General features: G+C 36.5%; 4 protein-coding genes across 6 annotated transcripts in view; 2 read left to right on the plus strand and 2 right to left on the minus strand.

The window, feature by feature from the left end:
- Positions 1-2594, plus strand: part of LOC136409455 (elongation factor-like GTPase 1) — a 59317-nt gene extending 56723 nt beyond the window's left edge. Inside the window, exons 4-5 of the mRNA XM_066390951.1 lie at positions 288-475; positions 2396-2594. Coding sequence (XP_066247048.1) covers positions 288-475; positions 2396-2590 — 383 coding nt within the window. The 3' untranslated portion in view covers positions 2591-2594. The remainder of the gene's footprint in view (positions 1-287; positions 476-2395) is intronic.
- LOC136409466 (uncharacterized) lies at positions 915-1964 on the minus strand. Its single transcript, XM_066390963.1, has 6 exons — positions 1943-1964; positions 1723-1881; positions 1588-1668; positions 1329-1427; positions 1130-1213; positions 915-1078 (listed from the first exon to the last, which is right to left on the minus strand). The coding sequence occupies exons 2-6, from the start codon at positions 1871-1873 to the stop codon at positions 1017-1019; spliced, it is 477 nt and encodes a 158-aa protein (XP_066247060.1). The 5' UTR covers positions 1874-1881; positions 1943-1964; the 3' UTR covers positions 915-1016.
- A 262-nt stretch (positions 2595-2856) lies between the features above and the next one.
- Positions 2857-3934, minus strand: LOC136409464 (ATP-dependent Clp protease proteolytic subunit-like). Its single transcript, XM_066390961.1, has 4 exons — positions 3782-3934; positions 3382-3698; positions 3212-3329; positions 2857-3161 (listed from the first exon to the last, which is right to left on the minus strand). Exons 1-4 carry the CDS (start codon positions 3812-3814, stop codon positions 2907-2909), a joined length of 723 nt encoding a protein of 240 aa, XP_066247058.1. The 5' UTR covers positions 3815-3934; the 3' UTR covers positions 2857-2906.
- Positions 3935-4236: 302 nt separating this feature from the next.
- On the plus strand, positions 4237-20191 carry LOC136409352 (calcium/calmodulin-dependent protein kinase type 1-like). 3 transcript variants are annotated; one of them, XM_066390780.1, is made up of 11 exons: positions 4237-4291; positions 4352-4382; positions 4591-4717; positions 5678-5812; positions 16052-16126; positions 16194-16332; positions 16388-16511; positions 16658-16798; positions 16849-16975; positions 17145-17232; positions 17288-20191. In XM_066390780.1, the coding sequence occupies exons 3-11, from the start codon at positions 4614-4616 to the stop codon at positions 17423-17425; spliced, it is 1071 nt and encodes a 356-aa protein (XP_066246877.1). In that variant the 5' UTR covers positions 4237-4291; positions 4352-4382; positions 4591-4613; the 3' UTR covers positions 17426-20191. The 3 variants fall into 3 exon arrangements, with proteins under 3 accessions (XP_066246877.1, XP_066246875.1, XP_066246876.1); XM_066390778.1 differs by having other exon boundaries at positions 4237-4382; XM_066390779.1 differs by lacking the exons at positions 4237-4291; positions 4352-4382 and having other exon boundaries at positions 4390-4717.
- Positions 20192-20483: the final 292 nt, after the last annotated feature.

Below are 20483 nucleotides of genomic sequence, written 5' to 3' on the forward strand. Positions count from 1 at the left end.
TGGCAAAAAGGTTCGTTTTTATTTGGAACCGGATATAAATTATAAACTTAAATATTAAGAGAGAACAAGTAATAAATTTTATGTGTACGGATTTCGATAACATAGGAAGGAAGTACACAATCATGAGGTGGCGCTTAGGTGGAGACAGCAGACCCTCCTTAAATTCCTTTCTGTTTGTCGCTAATTTTAACGGAGCCGACTGCGTCTGCTTACCACAGACATTCTTAATTTTTTTCCGGTGATTACAGGTTCCTGCCTAAGGGATGAACCCGCAATTTTTGTTACAGGTAAAGTGTACTCAGTGGTCAATAAACGTCACGGCAACGTGCTGGAGGCAGTGGGCATGGACGAAAAAGAAAAAAGCTTCCTGGTGGAGGCCGAAATCCCTGTGCTTAATAGCGACGGGTTCGCCAATGATGTTAGGAAAGCCACCTCTGGTCATGCTAATCCTAGTCTAAGATTCGGAGATTACCAGGTACATTTTCAATCAACCAAAAAATAACCATAATTTCACCTGATTCTTGAATATTTCGTTCTTTTTTGCCCAAAGAAATACTATTCGATGCATAAACAATCAAAAGTCAGTAAGAAATTGTTAGTAAACACAACAGCCATGCACCACTGAAGCATGACATGAATTTTCTTGCCTCAAGATCTCGATTGGGACGCATCCCAATTCACGGGTCTATTACGAGGATTTATTTTTTTATAAATCCAACTCTTTTTCGTCGTTTTGGATAGTTCCATTTAACCAGCTGCGCATTTGACAGATTTTTTGTCTTAAACCGTAAACCTCAGATGCTGTGGAGGCACGTGATTAAATGATCCATCTTCATTCTTTTGATGTAACAAAAAGACGCAGACAGTTTAAGAAAACAGTGGCGTGTCGAGTTACTCAACTTAAATCAGACACATTTTCGAGTACTGGAAATAATTTTATCGTCTATCTATTTAATAATATAAAAGGGAACAGCAAAATTAAAATACATCTGCCACGGGTGTGCTTTTCGGCTATATTAGCTTCTCTGTTCAAATTCGCCCACTATTTGACCGTTTCTGGTGATGCCAACAAATCTTCCTAGTAATAATTGTTTACATTCTTAAAATTGGACATGTTCAGAATCGTTACCTTCACCCTGCGATAAACTCCGTTTGCCTGGAGTAAAACCTCCATCAATCCAGTCACTGTCAGCGCCAGCTCCAGGAATTCCACCTAAAAACGATTATACACAGGGTTTTATATTAATTAACGTAATTTCTTATGCAGTTAGCTAATGTGCTTTTGTATTATGAATTAATTTGTGAAAATGAATAAATATTTCGCGTACCTGAGCCGCATCCATCATCCCCAAAATTAGCACATCGTTTTCCAGGGGTAAATCCCCCATCGATCCAATCGCTATCAGCGCCAGCTCCTGGAATTCCACCTAACGCAATATTCACATTTTATAATACGGAAGACACTTGTTCTCATCATCTAATAGGTGAATAAAGCTATAAAACATCGATACATCGATGGACTTGACGTGATGCTATTAAAAATTCTTATCACATCAAGCATGCCTTAAAGGTTTTCTAAATAATTACCTGAGGCGCATCCATCATCCCCGAAGTTGGCACATCGCTTGGTTTCTCGATTTAATAAATTCAGAGCGTACGCTCTGGGTTCTAAAGAAGATATAAATTTGCTGTATTTTTGTGTTGATTTTGGAATTTACTCACGTTTGTAGAGTCTCCGTTCCCTTAAGTATTGTCTAATGAGCGCTTCTAATTCTCCTTGTCTAAGGACTCCTGGTTTTTCGTTCACTATTGGCACGCTCATGGCAAAAGACATTGCCAGTGTCATAGCGAATAACCCAATGATTCCGTTCATTTTTTTTTCTGGAACACAACAAAATTCTCACTAGGTCAACCTATATTCTCAATATAAAAAAAAATCTACCTGTTGTTATTTTATAACTCTTAACGATTGAACTGAATGTCGATATCCCAGTTTTTTGCCTCTTATAGGGGCTGTTATCGTATTCTATTCCTGTATCCGGAATTAATTATAATACAAACATATGGAAGGTGCCGCTTATCGTCCCGTCTAAATTATACTCCCTTTTTTAATTCCTGTTAATTTCAATATTTACCCAAATAATTAGGCTCATTGTTTTTCCATTTCGCAGCCTCTGGTTATTTGTTTTGCTTGCGAATAGAGCCACCGATAAATACATCTCCCTTCAGCCTAAATAGGTACACGGTGATGGATTGGCTTATTGATATTAAAATTGTCTTTCATTAATTTGTTCATATAATGATAAAAGAGAATTGCCTGCTAAACCTCGTGTGGTAGGGTGTAAACCGGATACAATGGAATCGAATACAAATAAACGTCAAAATTCTGTTCTAGATAGTGGATGCAAATCCTTACGCAACTGCTGTGCAACATGAAGAAGAGAGTGAAGAAGAATTTGGAATTAGGTTTGAATTGTCTCTTCGCGCCAACAGATTGAGGAAAGACGTACGAAAAAGGAAGGGTCTTCTAGTGGATGATGAAGTAGTAGTGCATGCCGAGAAGCAGCGTACTTTGAATAAGAAGAAATAATGTTGTCAATAGTTTTTTGTTCCCGATATTTATTTCCATTTTATTGTTGTTCGTTGTATTAAAAGTTGTCGCAACAAGGCTTTATTATTACCTTAACTTATTTTAATAAAAAAACTCTTCTGTTTCTCTTATTAGTTTATTGACGCTTCATAATGGAAAAGATAGTTAATGTAAATTTTCATAGAAAGCTAAATAAACGTATTTTTTATAAAACTTTAATTCCATTCAAATAACACCATGTAACTATATACAAAACTTTATTTTACGAAAATCCATACGAGCCTAGAATAATATAAAAAAAACTGCGCTATTATCGCTAAATATTTTCAGCTTTCTCTTGGTTTGATTGACGACTTTCAGCCTCGTTTTCTTGATTTTTAGGCGGTCTGACGAGCACCGTATCTATAAGCCCAAATTCCTTGGCCTCTAAAGGACTCATAAATTTATCTCTCTCCATGCTGCTCTCAATGGTCTGCAGATCCAGTCCAGTGTGTCTCGTATACAATTGATTTATTTGCTTTTTTAACTTTATTATTTCTTCAGCTTGGATTTGAATATCAGTTGCTTGACCCTAACAAAAAATTTGTAATTCTGTATAGCATCCACAAAGTAAAACAATACCTGTGCACCTCCTGAAGGTTGATGGATCATTATCCGAGCATTTGGCAATGAATATCTCATCCCAGGACTCCCTGCTGCAAGAATCAAAGATGCCATACTGCAAGCTTGTCCAACACACCTAAAAACCATTACTATTAGTTTCCACAGTAGTTATAAGAACTAATGAATACCAAGTAGCTATAGGGGGTGAGCAGTACTGCATAGTATCATAAATGCCCAAACCTGCAGTCACACTTCCACCTGGAGAATTTATGTACATGTGAATAGGTTTATTTGTGTTCTCAGATTGCAAGAAGAGCAGCTGGGCAACAATAAGGGAACTCATGGTGTCATGAATTGGACCCATTAAGCATATTATCCGCTCTTTCAGAAGTCTTGAGTAAATGTCATAGGAACGTTCTCCTCTGCCTGTTTGTTCTACCACTATTGGGATGAGACCTATACGCCGGGAAGATTGTTTTGAGAACCCTGAGGCTTTGAGTAGTTGCTAAAAGCGGAAGATATAAGGGATTCCTAAGTATTCATTGGGGGTGGATAATCAGGGGGTGGGAAGATAGGGATGAAATATACCTTGAAACATGACAGTACTTTTTGGGAATTCATTTTCGATATTGTAATTAAATTATCATTATTAATTTTATCGTGTATTTAATACTTTTTAGATTAATGTAAACAATTTTGTAGGTTATGGCAGTTTATAGGTTATGATAGGCAGTTTCGTTTGTTTGTCCTTTAACACAAAGTGAGTGATAGTACTAGGAAGTCTTAAAGTCTGACAGGTAGACAATGATAACAATAGAAAACAATAGTATAAAAAAGATGTATTTTCATTTACTTTATTTGTTTCTGAAGACTATTGCGTGCAGATACTTAGAATGATAATTATTTAGCTTCATTAAGCTATTAGATAATAATTTTTGCTCACTATCTTTGATTCAAATTGCACCAATCCACATAAGGCCATAAATGTCATTGTCAATAGGTTCTTTTGTAAAGACACAGGTGGTGAAACATGACATCTGATTGACACTGCGTGGCTGCCATGTTGCTTTGAGTGTCACAATCACCGCGAAATTTATAGGCGAGTTTTCTTGAAGAATTTATTTCGAATTTATCATTGGGGATTTCCCTAATCCACTGGTTCACGGCTCAATCCGACATCTCAGCAGTGGTAAGTTGTATTTTCATGTTTTTTAAACAGTATTGTAAATATTTGTCTGTTCAAAGTTGCTTTGAAGGAAATAGGAATCCATTTGTAGCAACATACTTATAAAGTACTGTTAATTTGCTGGTCTTGTTTTCCATATCCTCGCGAAGTTCTTTGCATTAAATTGTTAACGATACATGAGTTCAGATACGTGAATTTCTTTACCACACAGTGCTCTAATAAACAACCAGCAACATGCTGAAAATGCCGTTATTTGGGAAGGATCGAAAGAAGAAGGAAAACAAGGAGGAGAAATTGGCTATAGAGGAAAAATACGTTTTGAAGGATGTCTTGGGAACGTAAGTACTACCGTATTTAAGTCACTTTTGTATTAGTTCAAGTAGCCTGTATTGGTTTATAAGGAGGCATCAGTTGCACTTACTGCAGTTCCTTTTTATAATCACATTTGTCCCTGTAATTAAATTCTGATAAAAAATTTAATTAAAATCTGGGTCGAAATGAAACATTTTGGCAATTAACCTTGGGATGTTGTATTATTGTTGGATCAACAAAAAATACTGCTGTTTTGCCTTAATGACCTGAATTATAGCATACTTCACATACTTGCATAATATAGCATACCAATCTACTAGGAATACCAAGATAAACGATTTGTAACTAGTTTGTATTGAAATTAACCAGTATTATCATATCCCATTAGTAAAGTCTGATGCAGCTCCTTCTGCCGTTACTCTATTATTATACAGGGTGTTTTCTAAATAGCTAGTAACCATGATATTTACATATGACAAAAAGGTAGTAAAAACAACAAATCTTATTTCATGTTGTAATTACTGAAAAAAGAACTAAAAGTTTAACACCCTTTATGTTTGTTAATATTCATTTGTCAGATAATGATTCCTTGCAAAGTGGTTTTACATTACTGTTTTCTATTACTCCCTGAAGGGACTAAAACTGAAATATCCTGCTGTATATTAATGTGTAGGTATGAAATAGGTATAGACTAATTCCTATAGAAGCATTTGGTATATTATTTTTTCATGTAAAAATATATTATTTTTTTCAAGTACCTTTATTTTAAATAAGCGCACTCAAGATTATTTGAACAGCATATTTGAATATTGATTTTTAAATTGCAGCTAATTGTTGTTATATTTACATTTTCCTAGGCATTTTTCTTAGTAATATTTACTTAGGAAGTAATACTAATTTAAATAATAAGTCAGGGACTAAAAATAAAAATCTAACAGCAAAGTCCTTGCGTTCATATAACTAAAGTATTCTTTTAATTACGTTAGGGGCGCCTTTTCAACAGTTCGAATTGCAGAGAGTAAAGTACACCCTGGGGAAATGTATGCTGTCAAGATTATTGACAAAAAGGCTCTGAAAGGGAAAGAAGATTCCTTAGAAAATGAAATAAAAGTTCTTAGAAGGTAAGTTCAGAAAGTTAAGTTAATATTTTGTCTATTCTAAATCCAAGACTCCAATAATTTTTGTTTGGGATGCTATCAAATTCGTTCTAAAAGCTTCGTAAAACTTTTTATTATCATTGGTTCTAATTGTCCAGTTACCCTTGAATTTGAAAAGGTAAATTGTCGTAACTGCTTGAAAATGTCTTATTCTACAGGTTATTTTTTTGCTACATTTGGACAGGATATTTACATTAGGTAATCATGTAACTCAGTTAAGGTGGTGTTTGATCGGTCATGTTTTCCGTTTTCCATGTCCATGTTCACTTACAACGTTTCAATGTTTTGTAACAATTTTCATGTGAGGCTGTCTTTAAAATTGTGTTTTTCTTCGATTTATTGTTGTCCCTAAAGAGAAAAAAACAGACCGTTACGTCTACACAACAACAAATCTACGTCATTGTCGAATTCAGTTTTGGTTTATTTATCAAAGCTGGAAATTAGATCAACACTTATGTGTTTGGTAATAGTAAGGTCAATAGAAAACACTATCAGTAGGAACAGTAACAAAACATGTTTTTGAAAAAAATTAGAATAATTATCGTTTAACGTATGTGTGTCTATTGCAGAATGGCCAGTTTCTTGAAGTTGAGAAACGCCATTAAGCTTTGGTGAACTTTATTGACCTTGCATGTTCGTGACATACTGTAGGCAGTAACGCGCGTCTCCTTAAAGAGAAAAATCAAAGTACCGTAACCTTAATTGATTGGCCTCAGAAAAGAAAGGTGTTCTGCAGTCGTATATCTTGTTTTGTCATTAAATCAGAGATCAATTATTTGGATTTGGGGGTATCAATTATTTGAATTTGAATTTGGGGAGATTTGCTTATGAGACCCCTGGTAATTTATATAGAGGTTTCCAATAATACCCGAATAAATAATTAAACGTTGTACGTCTTGAATCTAGTAATTAGTTCGTATTAAACACAACATAAAGTTTACTTTGATCAGGGTTAAGTAGGTTAACGCTTAGTCAAAGCGCCGACGAAGGATCGTTAGAGCGTGAGAGGCCATTAGAGAACTTTTGTTGGGTTTTTCATTTGCATTAATGGTTTATTTAGTTGAAATACTCATAGGTAATTGAAACACACATAAATAAGGGAAAATCTGGAGCTAGCTAATAAGGCTTTATTCGGTTTTTTTCAAGGGAATTATTTTAATTGAGCCATGATATGAAATTTAATGAAGGCTTTGACATTCATTTAGGCATTTATCTTTGGATTAAAGTGTGTTTTGTGTTTGATTTTCAAAAAAAAAAATAGAGCGTCAGAACCAATTTAAACGCACGAGGTTGATTAATCGAGTTAAAATAGCCTGCCGCCTTAAATACTGTTTAATTTGCTCGTATAATAAATTTTCACGATAATATAAACGTCATTAATTATTTGAGAACCCGAAATGGATATCAAAACATTTCAGTTGACCATGTCTATTTGGGATGTAATATATTAGCTTCGAACGTGTGAATTTACCCGTCGCGCCTACTTTTATTATAATGTCACAAATATTGATTAATTAAACTCTTTATTAATCGAAAACCACTTATTTATTTTATATTTTACCCCCCAACATCTTACAAATTTTCCCAACGGACTCATGGCAGGTAAGTGACTTGGCATTTCAGCAAAACCCTGTTTAGTAATGACAAAGCACCTACATCTACTTATACATGTGAGCATTCCTCGCTTATGTTAAGACCATCAAGTAATACCATGTGAGAATGACATGGGGGTTAGCCGTAAATTACTTCTAAGATAAGCGTGAGAAAACGATAGAGGGTTGTTTATGAATTCCTTAACATAGGCGAGAGAAAAATTGATGATGGGTCAGGGAATCGTGGGAAAAGGCCTGGAATGTGGCTTATCAATGCTCTTAAAAAAAGGAGAGGGGTGCTCTCGGGGGTGGATAAGGCATGTGTATCGGGGACTCGGTTTTGGATTCTTGACAAGTAAAGAAGTACCTCAAAATTTGTTTTTGTTTTATTTTTTTTCTTTCAATAACGATACCGAAATCTTACATCAGAAGTGGGATAAAATCCTAATCAGTGCCATAGTCGTGTCCTAATCAGTGCCTTAATTGTGTGCGAATAAGTGCTTTGGTCGTGCTTCAATAGCGCCGAGTAGTTACACGGAAGTTTTTTTTTCCCTTCTTCTTCAAAATCGCGAGTGTGACTAAACTGGAACATGGAGGCTTTGGTCCAAGTCCTAGCTGAAACTCTCCAACAAATGAGGGAAAACGCAGCGCAACCGAACTCTTCAAGGAATGTAGTCACCTCGATCCAAATACCACTCTTCAATCCAACAAGTGACGACTTGGGGGCAGCGAGATGGGTAACCGAGATCGAAAAGCTCCGAGAAACCTTCCATTGGACCGATTTCGAGACTCTATCACGGGCGGCTAGTGGATTGATGGGCGACGCCAAAGAATGGTTCAACGCTTGGCAGCCTTCCGAGAAAACTTGGGAAAACTTCAAGGCGGAACTGTCGGACCTATACCCGCCGAAAAACAACTTGAGTGAGCGGTTTCGCCAGGCCAGCAAATACACCAGCAACGACGCTAAAGAGTACTGTGAGTATGCTAGAAAGAAAATTTCCTTACTTAAGGCCTTGAACTTTAATTTATCGGAGTCTCAGTTGGTAGAACTCGTAATGGGTGACGTTAGAGACGCAACGGTACGAACCGCAATGTTTAATAGTGGAGTCACCACTGTGGCTGCGTTGTTATCTCTCTTTAATAATTTCAAAATGGTAGATAATAATAGACAAGCCACCCCTATTCGAACGAAACGCCAATATCCGTTCGGGAAAGATGATCGCCCTAAATTATGCTATCTTTGTGACAGTCCAGGACACCTAGTACGAAATTGCCCCAATTCGGGAAAGGAACCTGGACTGGAAACAAAACCTGCCCGCGTAACTTGTAGTTTTTGCCGCAAACAGGGTCATGACGAATCGAAATGCTTCAAAAAAAACAAGCGAACAAGGGAATCTGATAATAAAATAGCAAAGATTAATTTCTTCACTGTCAAATTAAATAATGAGTTTTGTACAAAGTTTTCAATTCAGGGTAACGAAGTTAATTGTTTAGTCGATACCGGGGCCGAATGTAGCTTAATACGGGAAAGTGTTGCTAGGAAACTCAATTGTCATTTGATCCCCAGTTTTTTGATGTTGAAGGGATTTGGGGGTAAGATGGTTCTGACTAATTGTAAAACTCGTCTGACGATCGAACGTGAGGGAACGGCATTTCAGTTACTCTTTCACGTGGTCCAAGACACAATTATGGATTTCGATGTCATCTTGGGTCGAAATTTATTCGAACACAAGGGAATCCAAATTATGTCCGATTCAGATGGCACCCGGATCCATTTGAGTAGTGAAGGCAACCGGGAGGTAGGAAGAGTAAATCCTGTTTCCCTGGCTGACGATTTAATCATGACTACTCTCAGAGGAAAAGATCTAGATTCACTAAAAACCATCTTACTTAGGTATAGTGCGCACATTACTACGGGAAACTCAGTGACTAAAGTCAATACAGGGGAACTCGAGATAAAATTAAAGAGCGACAAGATAATCCGTTACAACCCATATCGAATGGCCTTGTGTGAACGCGAAATAGTCAAGGAAATCATCGAAGATTTATTAAAAAATCAAATCATTAGGGAAAGTAATTCTCCCTACGCCAGCCCCGTAATACTAGTCCACAAAAAGAACGGCTCAAGCCGGCTGTGCGTTGACTATCGCGCATTAAACCAAATAACAGTAAAGGACCGCTTTCCCTTACCGCGTATCGATGACCAAATCGATCAGTTAGGGAAAACGAAATATTTTACAACCCTTGACATGGCCTCGGGATTTCATCAAATTCCAGTATCGGAAGGTTCTATTGACAAAACAGCGTTCGTTACCCCTGACGGGCAGTTTGAATATCTCAGGGTTCCTTTTGGGTTATCAAACGCGCCAGCTGTGTTCCAAAGGGCAATATGCAAGGCTCTAGGTAGGTTAAAGGACAGGGACGCTCTAGTTTACATGGATGATGTGCTAATTCCATCAAACACAATTAACGAGGGATTAGAAAAATTAGACCGCGTGTTACAAGCACTTTCCGCCGCCGGATTTTCTCTCAATATTAAAAAATGCAAATTTTTCCAAAACGAAATTTTGTATTTGGGGCAAGTCATATCAGAAGCCGGGGTAAAACCGGGACCGGAAAAGGTCGAGGCCTTACTTAGAGCGCCCGAACCAAGAAACGTCAAGCAGGTTCGCCAATTTATGGGATTAGCGAGCTACTTCCGGAAGTATATTCCAGAGTTCGCGACTCGTACCGCCCCTATAACCAAGCTAACAAGAGCTAGCGAAAAATTTGTTTGGGGAAGTGAACAAGAAATCGCGAAGACTTACGTCTGTGCCTTTCTAAGTCAATTTCCATTATTAGCCATTTTTGATCCAAATTTAGAGACCGAGTTGCACACAGACGCGAGTTCAGTGGGGTTCGGGGCGATACTGTTTCAAAAGCATTTAGATAGGACGACAAGAGTAGTTTCGTATTTTTCCAAGCGTACCACAGATGCAGAAAGTCGATATCATTCATACGAATTGGAAACTCTAGCGGTATATACAGCCGTTAAACACTTTAGGGTATATTTGCTAGGCATAAACTTCAAGCTAGTGACCGATTGTAACGCCTTAAAATTAACCCAAAACAAAAAGGACTTGGTTCCGAGAGTCGCGCGCTGGTGGCTGTACTTACAATCATTTAACTTTACAATCGAATATCGAAAAGGCAAGTATATTCAGCACGTAGACTATTTAAGTCGAAATCCGATAGAGAAACCCCGCGCGTTGCAAATAAATATCATTACAACCGATAACTGGCTAAAAATCAGTCAAAAAAAAGACCCAGTTACACGAGAAATTAAATCCAAATTAGAAGAAGGGAAATTAACGCATGAATATTTTTGTCAAAAAGATATTTTGTTCCGAAAAATCAACCCGGGACAAAACCCCCCTATCTATCGTGCTTATGTCCCGAAAGGCAGCCGATTTGGTCTGTTAAAGTTATTTCATGACGAACAGAACCACATCGGAATAGATAAAACATTTGCAATGATAAATCATTACTTCTGGTTCCCCAGAATGGCCCGATTTGTCAGGAAATACTGTAATCATTGCTTAACGTGCATAGCGAGTAAAAAACATACTGGCCCAAAACAAGGAACCCTACATCCCATCAAAAAGGTACCAATTCCGTTTCACACCTTACACGCCGATTGTGTCGGTCCTTTTCCCGAAACTAAGGAAGGATTTAAACATCTTTTAATCTTAATAGATTCCTTTACTAAATTTGTTTTTTTGATTCCCATAAAAACCCTAACGGGAACAGAAACCTGTGATAAATTAAGAATTTATTTGAACATCTTAGGAAACACAAAAAGACTAATTTCCGACCGCGGGACAAATTTTACCGACAAATTAGTTACAAAATATCTATCAGACCTAAATATTGAGCAGCACTGCGTAGCCAAAAGTGCCCCTAGAGGTAATGGCCAAGTCGAGAGGTATGTTTCTACGGTACTAGATTTGTTGAGAACAACAATCAAAGATAAGTCAGAATGGACGAGTAGCGCGGAAAAGTTACAGGGTACACTAAACACAACGGTTCAAAAAACTACAGGATTCGCACCTATTTATCTTCTAACGGGTCGACACCTAGCCAGCCAAAACATTGAGTCTCTAACGTCTGCTATTCCTCGCACCATAACTGATACTCTAGAAAAAGATCGCCTACTAGCATACGAACGTACCCTTGGGCATGGAGAGTACATGAAATCTAAATATGATAAAACGCATAGAATTAACAAAAACTTTAATGTAGGAGATATCGTTTTCCATCCATCGGGAAACTCTCACTTGGCAAAACTGGACAGAAGGTACGACGGTCCTTTTGAAATCACAAAACTCGTTCCGAATGATCGAGTGGAACTGCTAAACTTAATAACAAATCGCAAAAGGATAGTCGCAACTGATATGTTACGAATATGGCCTGGAGAGTTCCAGATGGAAGATGACTAGTTATTTACTTATTGTTATAGTTATTAGGCTCGTGTGAGCATTGACCAATTCAAAAAATATATTAAAAAAAAAAAAAAAAAAAAATTGTTGATGTTGGAAGCCGTAACGCTTCGCATCTTAGAGCTTGATGTTGGAAGCCGTAACGCTTCGCATCTTAGAGCTTGATGTTGGAAGCCGTAACGCTTCGCATCTTAGAGCTTGATGTTGGAAGCCGTAACGCTTCGCATCTTAGAGCTTGATGTTGGAAGCCGTAACGCTTCGCATCTTAGAGCTTGATGTTGGAAGCCGTAACGCTTCGCATCTTAGAATTTGATGTTGGAAGCCGTAACGCTTCGCATCTTAGAGCTTGATGTTGGAAGCCGTAACGCTTCGCATCTTAGAGCTTGATGTTGGAAGCCGTAACGCTTCGCATCTTAGAGCTTGATGTTGGAAGCCGTAACGCTTCGCATCTTAGAATTTGATGTTGGAAGCCGTAACGCTTCGCATCTTAAAGCTTGATGTTGGAAGCCGTAACGCTTCGCATTTTAGAGCTTGATGTTGGAAGCCGCAGCGCTTCGCACAAAAAAAAAAAAAAAAAAAAAAAAAAAAAAAAAAAAAAAAAAAATTTGTTGATGTTGGAAGCCGTAACGCTTCACACCTTGAAAATTCTTTTATTGTTAAAAACTTAGACTTAATTTATTAAGTATGTTTTTGTCGAAAACTTAGATTTAATTCATTGAGTATGTTTTTGTTAAAACTTAGATTTAGTTCATCGAGTATATTTTTGTTAAGACTTACATTAATTCATTAAGTATGCTTTATTTGTCAATAATTGTTAGAGGCAAATTCGAGAGCGAATTTAGTGTCAGAATTGGCCGTGTGAGCATTCCTCGCTTATGTTAAGACCATCAAGTAATACCATGTGAGAATGACATGGGGGTTAGCCGTAAATTACTTCTAAGATAAGCGTGAGAAAACGATAGAGGGTTGTTTATGAATTCCTTAACATAGGCGAGAGAAAAATTGATGATGGGTCAGGGAATCGTGGGAAAAGGCCTGGAATGTGGCTTATCAATGCTCTTAAAAAAAGGAGAGGGGTGCTCTCGGGGGTGGATAAGGCATGTGTATCGGGGACTCGGTTTTGGATTCTTGACAAGTAAAGAAGTACCTCAAAATTTGTTTTTGTTTTATTTTTTTTCTTTCAATAACGATACCGAAATCTTACATACACTATGAATTACACTATGAGTAACCATATACCATACCAGTAGATTTATTAAATTGAAATTCATTAAATATATATTTTTTGTTGCGATAATTTAAAATCTTGTTGTCTGTGGTACCACGCCTTACACAGTTCCATGCTTCGCTTTGTTTTTCCCAGGAACATATTTGATTGCGAGCCCAAAAATACTGCGATATCGACATGTAGAGTCGAAGAGTCTTAATTACCTCATGCTAATTTGTTAATGTAACATTCCAAGTCATTAATTAAGAAAATTCAGATACGGATGAATATAATAAAAACAAAAATACGTACACATCCGATATCATCAAAAACGAAGCATTGTTTATTTATGACGAGCAAGAACGAGTTTAACATTAATATTTAAAATATAAACCACTAAATATTTAGGGAATGAATAATTCAACACCATTGCATCCTTCACAAGTCTATTAAGTGAATGGTTTAAGCAGCAGTTAATAATTTCAAGGCGGTAGAACGACCTGGGGATTGATAGCGGTTAGATCTTTTTCATTAGATCATAAGGATTTTATTGCATTGTGTCCCGTGAGAATATTATTAAGTGTGGAGTTCCGATGCTGTTCATGTCTTAGACGCAACGATTCAACCCGCCGATTCATACAGCTTCAAACATGGTCGTGCATATTACCACTTTTTTTAATTCTGCCCAACGCATTAGTCAAAACTAGATAAAATCGAGCGCGAATGATCGAAATTGGTTAAAACCCGAAAATTAATTTCCTCCAGAAAGAAAGGGATATCCTGAAGGAAATGGTCAAAACACTCGGCGTTAATTCTGCTTAACCGAATATTTACAATTAAATTTTTCAGGCTAGTTAGGACAACAGAAATGTTCCAAATAAGGAAAAATTACATTTTCCATTATTCTTTACTGGCTAACACCCTGAGTTGTTTTTTTCTTCGGATATGCAGGCAGTTCCGAGTATTTTGGTCGGCAAGATCTTTGAGCCTGCGAAGACAGATTGTATGCAATAGGATAAATTTTACGAAGGGGGCTTCCCAAGAATCCACGATGGGTGCCCTAGTGTATATTAGTTATACAAGCAAATTGCCCAACAACAACACTTGTTTTTAGTACAGGGCATGTAATTGTAATGACTACAGCTGTTCAGAGAATGATGACTGCCCTATATGAATACTTTTTGGAAATGGACTACGGCCAAATTTTTTCGACTTAACGACAACGTTATTGGCTAGTTTTGTTGGCTTCCCACTTATCCAACATTCATCATTAAAGCTTTTCCGACGCACACTGAGGAAGCAAGGTAAAAACCACTATAAAACATACTAAAACGCTCTGAGTGAAATGTTTCACTGGAGTGCGTTTTCGTTTGATTAATGCATTTTAATATAAAACAAAAATATTTTGCCCTTCAAAGAAACGTTCTTTTAAACTGCAACATTTTTATCAGTGTGTTTACGCCAACAAAACGTTTTGACATGCTTCTCGCTGGCCGTGCCAACACGACCGCTTGTTTTATGCAAAAATATTCCAATACATTTTGCGTTTGCCCTTACAATAATGGACTCAAGACCTGCCTCTTTTATCCTCTTCTAAGTAATGGAATGAGTCCAATAATGTTTTTTTTATTAGCTATCTGGTCTTCCCCTCGTAGAAGCGAGCACTCATTGCCTGCTACCGCAGGCACAAAATTTCCATATCTCCTTTAAAGATGTTTTCCTACAAATCGTTTTGTCTCAGCAGTATGCGTTAATTAATGGAAAAATGTTTTAAAAGTACTTTCGCATAAAACACTTCTGCCTTTCTGGCGTGCGTTGGGACGTTTTTAAATACAGAAAAGCGATTTACGTACAACCAGTTTTGTTATACCCCTGTGCTGCCGGTCTACATAACAATTTTAGCTTTAATTATGATTCAACAATCATAGATTCTGTGAAAAACTTGTTTGTTAGACTGATGGTTAATGAAAGATTAGATTGCAGCGATCATATCGACCTAGTAGGTATCGGAATTGTTCGCTATTCTGTACAGGTGGGTTCTGACGTTGCTCTTCCTGCATATTATGCGTACATCCACTCCCTAATTAAGCATGGTTTGATATTTTGGAGAAATTCTCGAGACATCTAAAGAATATTTATTCTACAAAGAAGATGTATAGATAGTATATTTAGAATGCCAAACAGGGATAGTTGTAAGAACGTTTTCATTGAAAACAATATTCCAAGTTTAGTATATACAGGGTGTCTCACTGAAAACTTTGCACCCTGCTTATTTTCGACTACGGTTAAAGTGTTAAAAATTGACGCGACGTGGCTATTTGTAATATTTTCATCACAGTTTAAAACACTTCGGGTGCAGTTTTTGATGGTACACCCTTTATATTGGACTGCGTAATGTATTTGGCGGATAACAGGGACTTATTTGCGTCCTTACACGCGTAGCATTACTACCCGGCGAGATATAATACTAATCTTAAAACAGACAAGTATAATTGCAGTTACCTGGACAAGAATGCAGAGTATTCGATGACAGAAATATAAATTACATTCCTGCAATAGTACAAACTCTTCGGAGGAATAACTTAAAGATAACATTGAGGAAGGAAATACTGATGTAAACATGCATTCTATTTTTGAACGTTTTTTATGTATGTGTGATAGTAGTCCACGGAATATTGATGTTCTATGATTAGTTTATGTTGGTGGGTGTTTTGAATAGTTTCTGTTTTTACTAACGTATTTGATGCCTTCACATGGCTTCGTGTACTATTTATACTACACTGGGAAAAAATAAAAACCCATCGCCATGTTCTGAGTGCTTAGATATGTTTCGATCAAGAAAGAAATTGTATCATTTTGGGCCGGAAGCAACCGGCGACACAGATTTTAGCTTAAATTAGTCTGCCATTATTTTATCTTATTCTAGATTAAAACATCATAATATCGTTCAGCTGCTGGAAACGTTCGAAGACAAAACCAGAGTGTTTCTCGTAATGGAACTGTAAGTTTTGATTGCTCCGCTGAAAGTTTCTTCATTTTATCCTCTGAAATTTAATTAAAACTTTTAGGGTAACTGGAGGTGAACTTTTTGATAGAATCGTAGAAAAGGGATCTTATACAGAGAAAGATGCTTCGGATCTTATTCGACAAGTCTTAGAGGCTGTGGATTATATGCATGAACAAGGAGTCGTTCACAGAGATTTAAAAGTGAGTTGCGTTTTTTCATTGGAACTTGAGGGTTAATTGGTTTGTTGAATTTTAGCCGGAAAATTTATTGTATTATAATCCAGACGAAGACTCAAAAATTATGATAAGCGATTTTGGACTCTCAAAGATGGAAGAGTCTGGGATAATGGCGACGGCTTGCGGAACACCTGGATACGTCGGTAAGGCTATTTTTAAATATTTTCGATTTGTACACTAGTTTTGCCAACAAAAAGCCATTATTATAGAAATCCTTTTATTAACATTAGCGCCACTAATATCCAGCATTACGTAACCGTTATATTTGTACAGCAAATGTTATTTTCAGCACCTGAAGTACTGGCACAAAAACCTTATGGCAAAGCCGTGGATGTTTGGTCGATAGGGGTAATTTCGTATATATTGCTATGCGGATACCCGCCTTTTTACGATGAAAACGACGCAAATTTATTTGCCCAGATTCTCAAAGGTCTGTTCTTACTGAAATTTATGTTCATGAATAATCAAGGTAGTTTTTAGGCGAATATGAATTTCATTCTCCGTATTGGGACGACATAAGCGACTCCGCGAAGGAATTTATTTCTAGCCTAATGACAGTTCTTGTGGAGCAAAGATTTACGTGTAAGCAGGCCTTGGCGCACCCCTGGTAAGTTCTTATTGCTTTTTATAATGAAAACGAACCTGTATGGGTTTAGGAATTAAAACTTCGTTCTCAATAACTGATTTGATTCAACTTACAAAAACAAACATACAAATCACAAAATTTTAATAGAGACGTACTTCAGCTTAGTTATCCATCAATTTACCTCCTTTAGGATATCTGGAAATGCGGCCGCTACCAAGAACATACACGGAACTGTATCAGAACAGCTCAAGAAAAATTTTGCTAAATCCAGATGGAAGGTAAGTAATTTATTGTTGTCGTAATTGGAAATAAAATGTAATGTTTCCAAAATAGCAAGCGTATCATGCAACCACTGTGATACAGAAAATGAAGAAAATGGCTCTCACCAACAACAGCAACCGAAGTCCCACACTGCAAAGGTGTATTTCCGAATCCGATAATGGAGCGTGCGGGTGCGCAGATCGAACTTGAAGTACCCTGTAATGGTCGTTTGAATTTTCGTACATTTTTCGATCAAACGACATTTTTCTTTGTTGATTTTGTTGTTAAAAACTTTCTTTTTCATGGGCCGGGGAGTTCTTGGGGTGGCAGAGCAACGATATTGATAATATTAAAATACAAAACATTCCTGTCGGTCACTGTTAAGTCACTCCTGAAAACCTTGGTCATTTGTGGCCGTTAATGTAGACACAAAGTGTCCTAAAATTAATGTTTCCTAAACTAAAAAAAAATGTTTCGTTCCATTGGCCTCTTGCGTACAATTAAATTTTTTCATATTAGTAGGAAACAACTAAGCCCGGTCATAGTTGAAAATTTATTAAATGTATATATCTGTTAACCGTGTACTTGCAAAGTCTAAAACAGCGTTGAGAGGTCTGCAGAGTCTAGAATTCTATGTTATGTATATTCGTAGAACTAGTTGTTAATAAAAAAATACTTAATTTTCTTATGCCATTTCAGCTTAATGGGTGTTGCAAACAATAATAATCAAGAATCTCACATTAAGAATCTCAAGAAAGAATCTCGCTGAAAAGGTTTGCAACGCTTCGCTTAATTACTCATTGTACAATTTTTCATGACAATCATCTACCTACGTCTGCCCTCGCATTTTTAGGAAACGGGTGGAATTGCTTGATATTTCAATTGAATGTGATGTTCGTTGCAATAAGTAGAAGATGCTCCTTAAAGGAGCTTATACAGGGTGTGCTGAAGCCTTTCTCCACTGACCTTGCAAAAGTCTCTGAAAAGCCTCAATACTTTTAAAGAGAACCTGGATATATATTGTCAACCTTTCTGCATTTTAATCATAGTCAAATTCACTAATTTTTTATGACGATAACCACTAAAACGCTTCGTGTGAGCTAAAACATTTATTTATTTTTATATTGTCACCGACATCTCAATCATCTTAAAGTTACCTCACCAATCGTAGTGTCCTGAAGATTACTTCATAGAGGTTGAAACGTCGACAATATATAATCAAGATACCTCTAAGAATATTATTGGCCTAACCCAACCAAGTCAGCAGCATAAACTACTTAGGCCGCTATTAGCTTTATGAATACAAAATCTTGTTTCCCTAGTCGATGTAGGACTTTGCTTGTCAGGCTAAATCAGTGCTTTGATTGATTCCTTTGTTCCTATATTCAAGGATTTTCATACACTCTGTATATTGCGATCAATGTGATCAAAATCATGTCACTCATCTTTAGTCATAGTTTAACTGGTTAAAGTGTAACTCTTATTATAATAATTAGTTTATTGTTTTTGCTTTTAAGTGTTCAATATTTTATTTTTATAAAATATAGTAGTTGTGATCTTTCTGGCTAAAATATGGGCTGTTTTTAGGGGTGTCAAATGGGAAAACCATAATATTGTTTAAAGCCACTCTAGATAAAACTCACTTTGAGATCTGATTCAAGGTTTCACATATTGAACAGCTATTGCTCGTAAGGACGCATCTTTTTGTGCGTCATTGTCACTTAATTACACTGAACTTCGCATTAACTTGCTGCAGCAAGAACGCGTACTTAAGTATGTTCAGTTAAAGTCATATTATTATTTTTAAAATAAAGTGAGCGTCGGAAAATAAGAACATTTTTTCAGAAGTTTTACACCATTTTCTTCACGGATGTGTCATAAGTTCTTTCAGTGGATTAAAACGTCAGTTGAATATAGTAATTTTCAAAATTATTATATCCATGTTACTTACAACATTACTAATTGATAGCAGCAAATCATAGATAACAACGTTTAATCTTACAATTTCGTACGAGAAAATAGTTCAAACTGGGAATTAATGGAACACTGTTTTCCTTTTCACTCAATCTAAGGGGCGTTGGCTATACTGGTCGTCCTATTTGATTTTAATTATGAATTGGTAACGTTTATTGACATATCAGCTGTATTTGATTTATTTTTGTCTAAACCAAAATGCGATCCAAAATATTGCCATAACTTAACGATTGGGATAAATTATATCGTCTACCAGGAGTTACAGGGATAGGGCTCTTTACTTCGATGGTCTCGTGAGGAATCTCTTGGCGGGTGTAATACCTTATACGTTGTTTCACTGTTTCTGAAAACTCGTTTCCGTCCCTGGAGCTCCACACGAAAGGTGAACCCGCCATTCCTTAGGTAGGGATGTCGGTTGACCTCATTACCCTCGGGAACTACCCAAAAATTACTATATTTTTTAAGCCTTTATTTTCAAGGGAAAAAAGTTCGGTAAATTATGTGCCATGAACAACTTGTACGTGAAGAATTTTATTGTTACAATTAAAATGCGCTTTATACCGTGATTCTTTAATTTAAGTCTGTGGTTACCCAGAACTAATTACAAAATTCAGTAATTTTCTATTCAGTTCTCAGCAAGCACAGTTAAGCCTTCCAAATACTGAGCAGAAAAATCTTATTTCAATCCACCAAACATAACAAATGATTGCATCTATTTTACGCATTAGTATGGATAATTATAAAGCTTTCCAATAACTCTTATTAGTTGGTTGAACAGACGTGTTATATCGCACTATGAATGCAGGCAACTTCCAACTAATGAAAGTTCACGGAATATAGTTCCAGAATACCGAAATAAATAACTTAACAATAGTTTTAGAATATTAGTACCAAGTTATTTTTATATGCGCAAATTTCAAACACAACTTGCATGGTTATATTTTACACGTTTTTATGTAAATGTGATACTGGAATAAAATAACGAGAATCGTCCGACCAAAAGATCTGTCTTTTATTGAAGATGCATATGCAATGATGTGTATTTCTCTATTTGTGAAATTCGATTTTTTTTAATTTTCGTTGGGGAATGTTGGAACAAAGGGGCTGTTGTAACTCTCTTTGTGTAGTATATACTTATAGAGCATCAAAACAATCGATTTGAACTATTTTTTAAGGTAATTACTGGACAAAATGAAAATGAACACACATATGCGGTATTTAAAAATCATCGTTAATGTGAGAAATTTTATGCTTACAAAATCTGTACCTTTAATAAAGAAAATTAACTAAAACA

The sequence above is a fragment of the Euwallacea similis genome, chromosome 6 (genome assembly GCF_039881205.1).
Source record: "Euwallacea similis isolate ESF13 chromosome 6, ESF131.1, whole genome shotgun sequence".
Classification (NCBI taxonomy): domain Eukaryota; kingdom Metazoa; phylum Arthropoda; class Insecta; order Coleoptera; family Curculionidae; genus Euwallacea; species Euwallacea similis.

Coding starts and splice junctions, on each gene's coding strand:
- LOC136409466 (XM_066390963.1), bottom strand. CDS start 1,873: ATGAACGGAATCATTGGGTTATTCGCTATGACACTGGCAATGTCTTTT. Junction 1,669..1,722: donor GGAACGGAGACTCTACAAAC/GTGAGTAAATTC, acceptor TATCTTCTTTAG/AACCCAGAGCGTACGCTCTG. Junction 1,214..1,328: donor GGATGATGGATGCGGCTCAG/GTACGCGAAATA, acceptor AATCGTTTTTAG/GTGGAATTCCTGGAGCTGGC.
- LOC136409464 (XM_066390961.1), bottom strand. CDS start 3,814: ATGAATTCCCAAAAAGTACTGTCATGTTTCAAG. Junction 3,330..3,381: donor TCACCCCCTATAGCTACTTG/GTATTCATTAGT, acceptor AATGGTTTTTAG/GTGTGTTGGACAAGCTTGCA. Junction 3,162..3,211: donor AACCTTCAGGAGGTGCACAG/GTATTGTTTTAC, acceptor ATTTTTTGTTAG/GGTCAAGCAACTGATATTCA.
- LOC136409352 (XM_066390778.1), top strand. CDS start 4,614: ATGCTGAAAATGCCGTTATTTGGGAAGGATCGAAAGAAGAAGGAAAAC. Junction 16,512..16,657: donor CGGAACACCTGGATACGTCG/GTAAGGCTATTT, acceptor TGTTATTTTCAG/CACCTGAAGTACTGGCACAA. Junction 16,976..17,144: donor CAGGCCTTGGCGCACCCCTG/GTAAGTTCTTAT, acceptor TACCTCCTTTAG/GATATCTGGAAATGCGGCCG.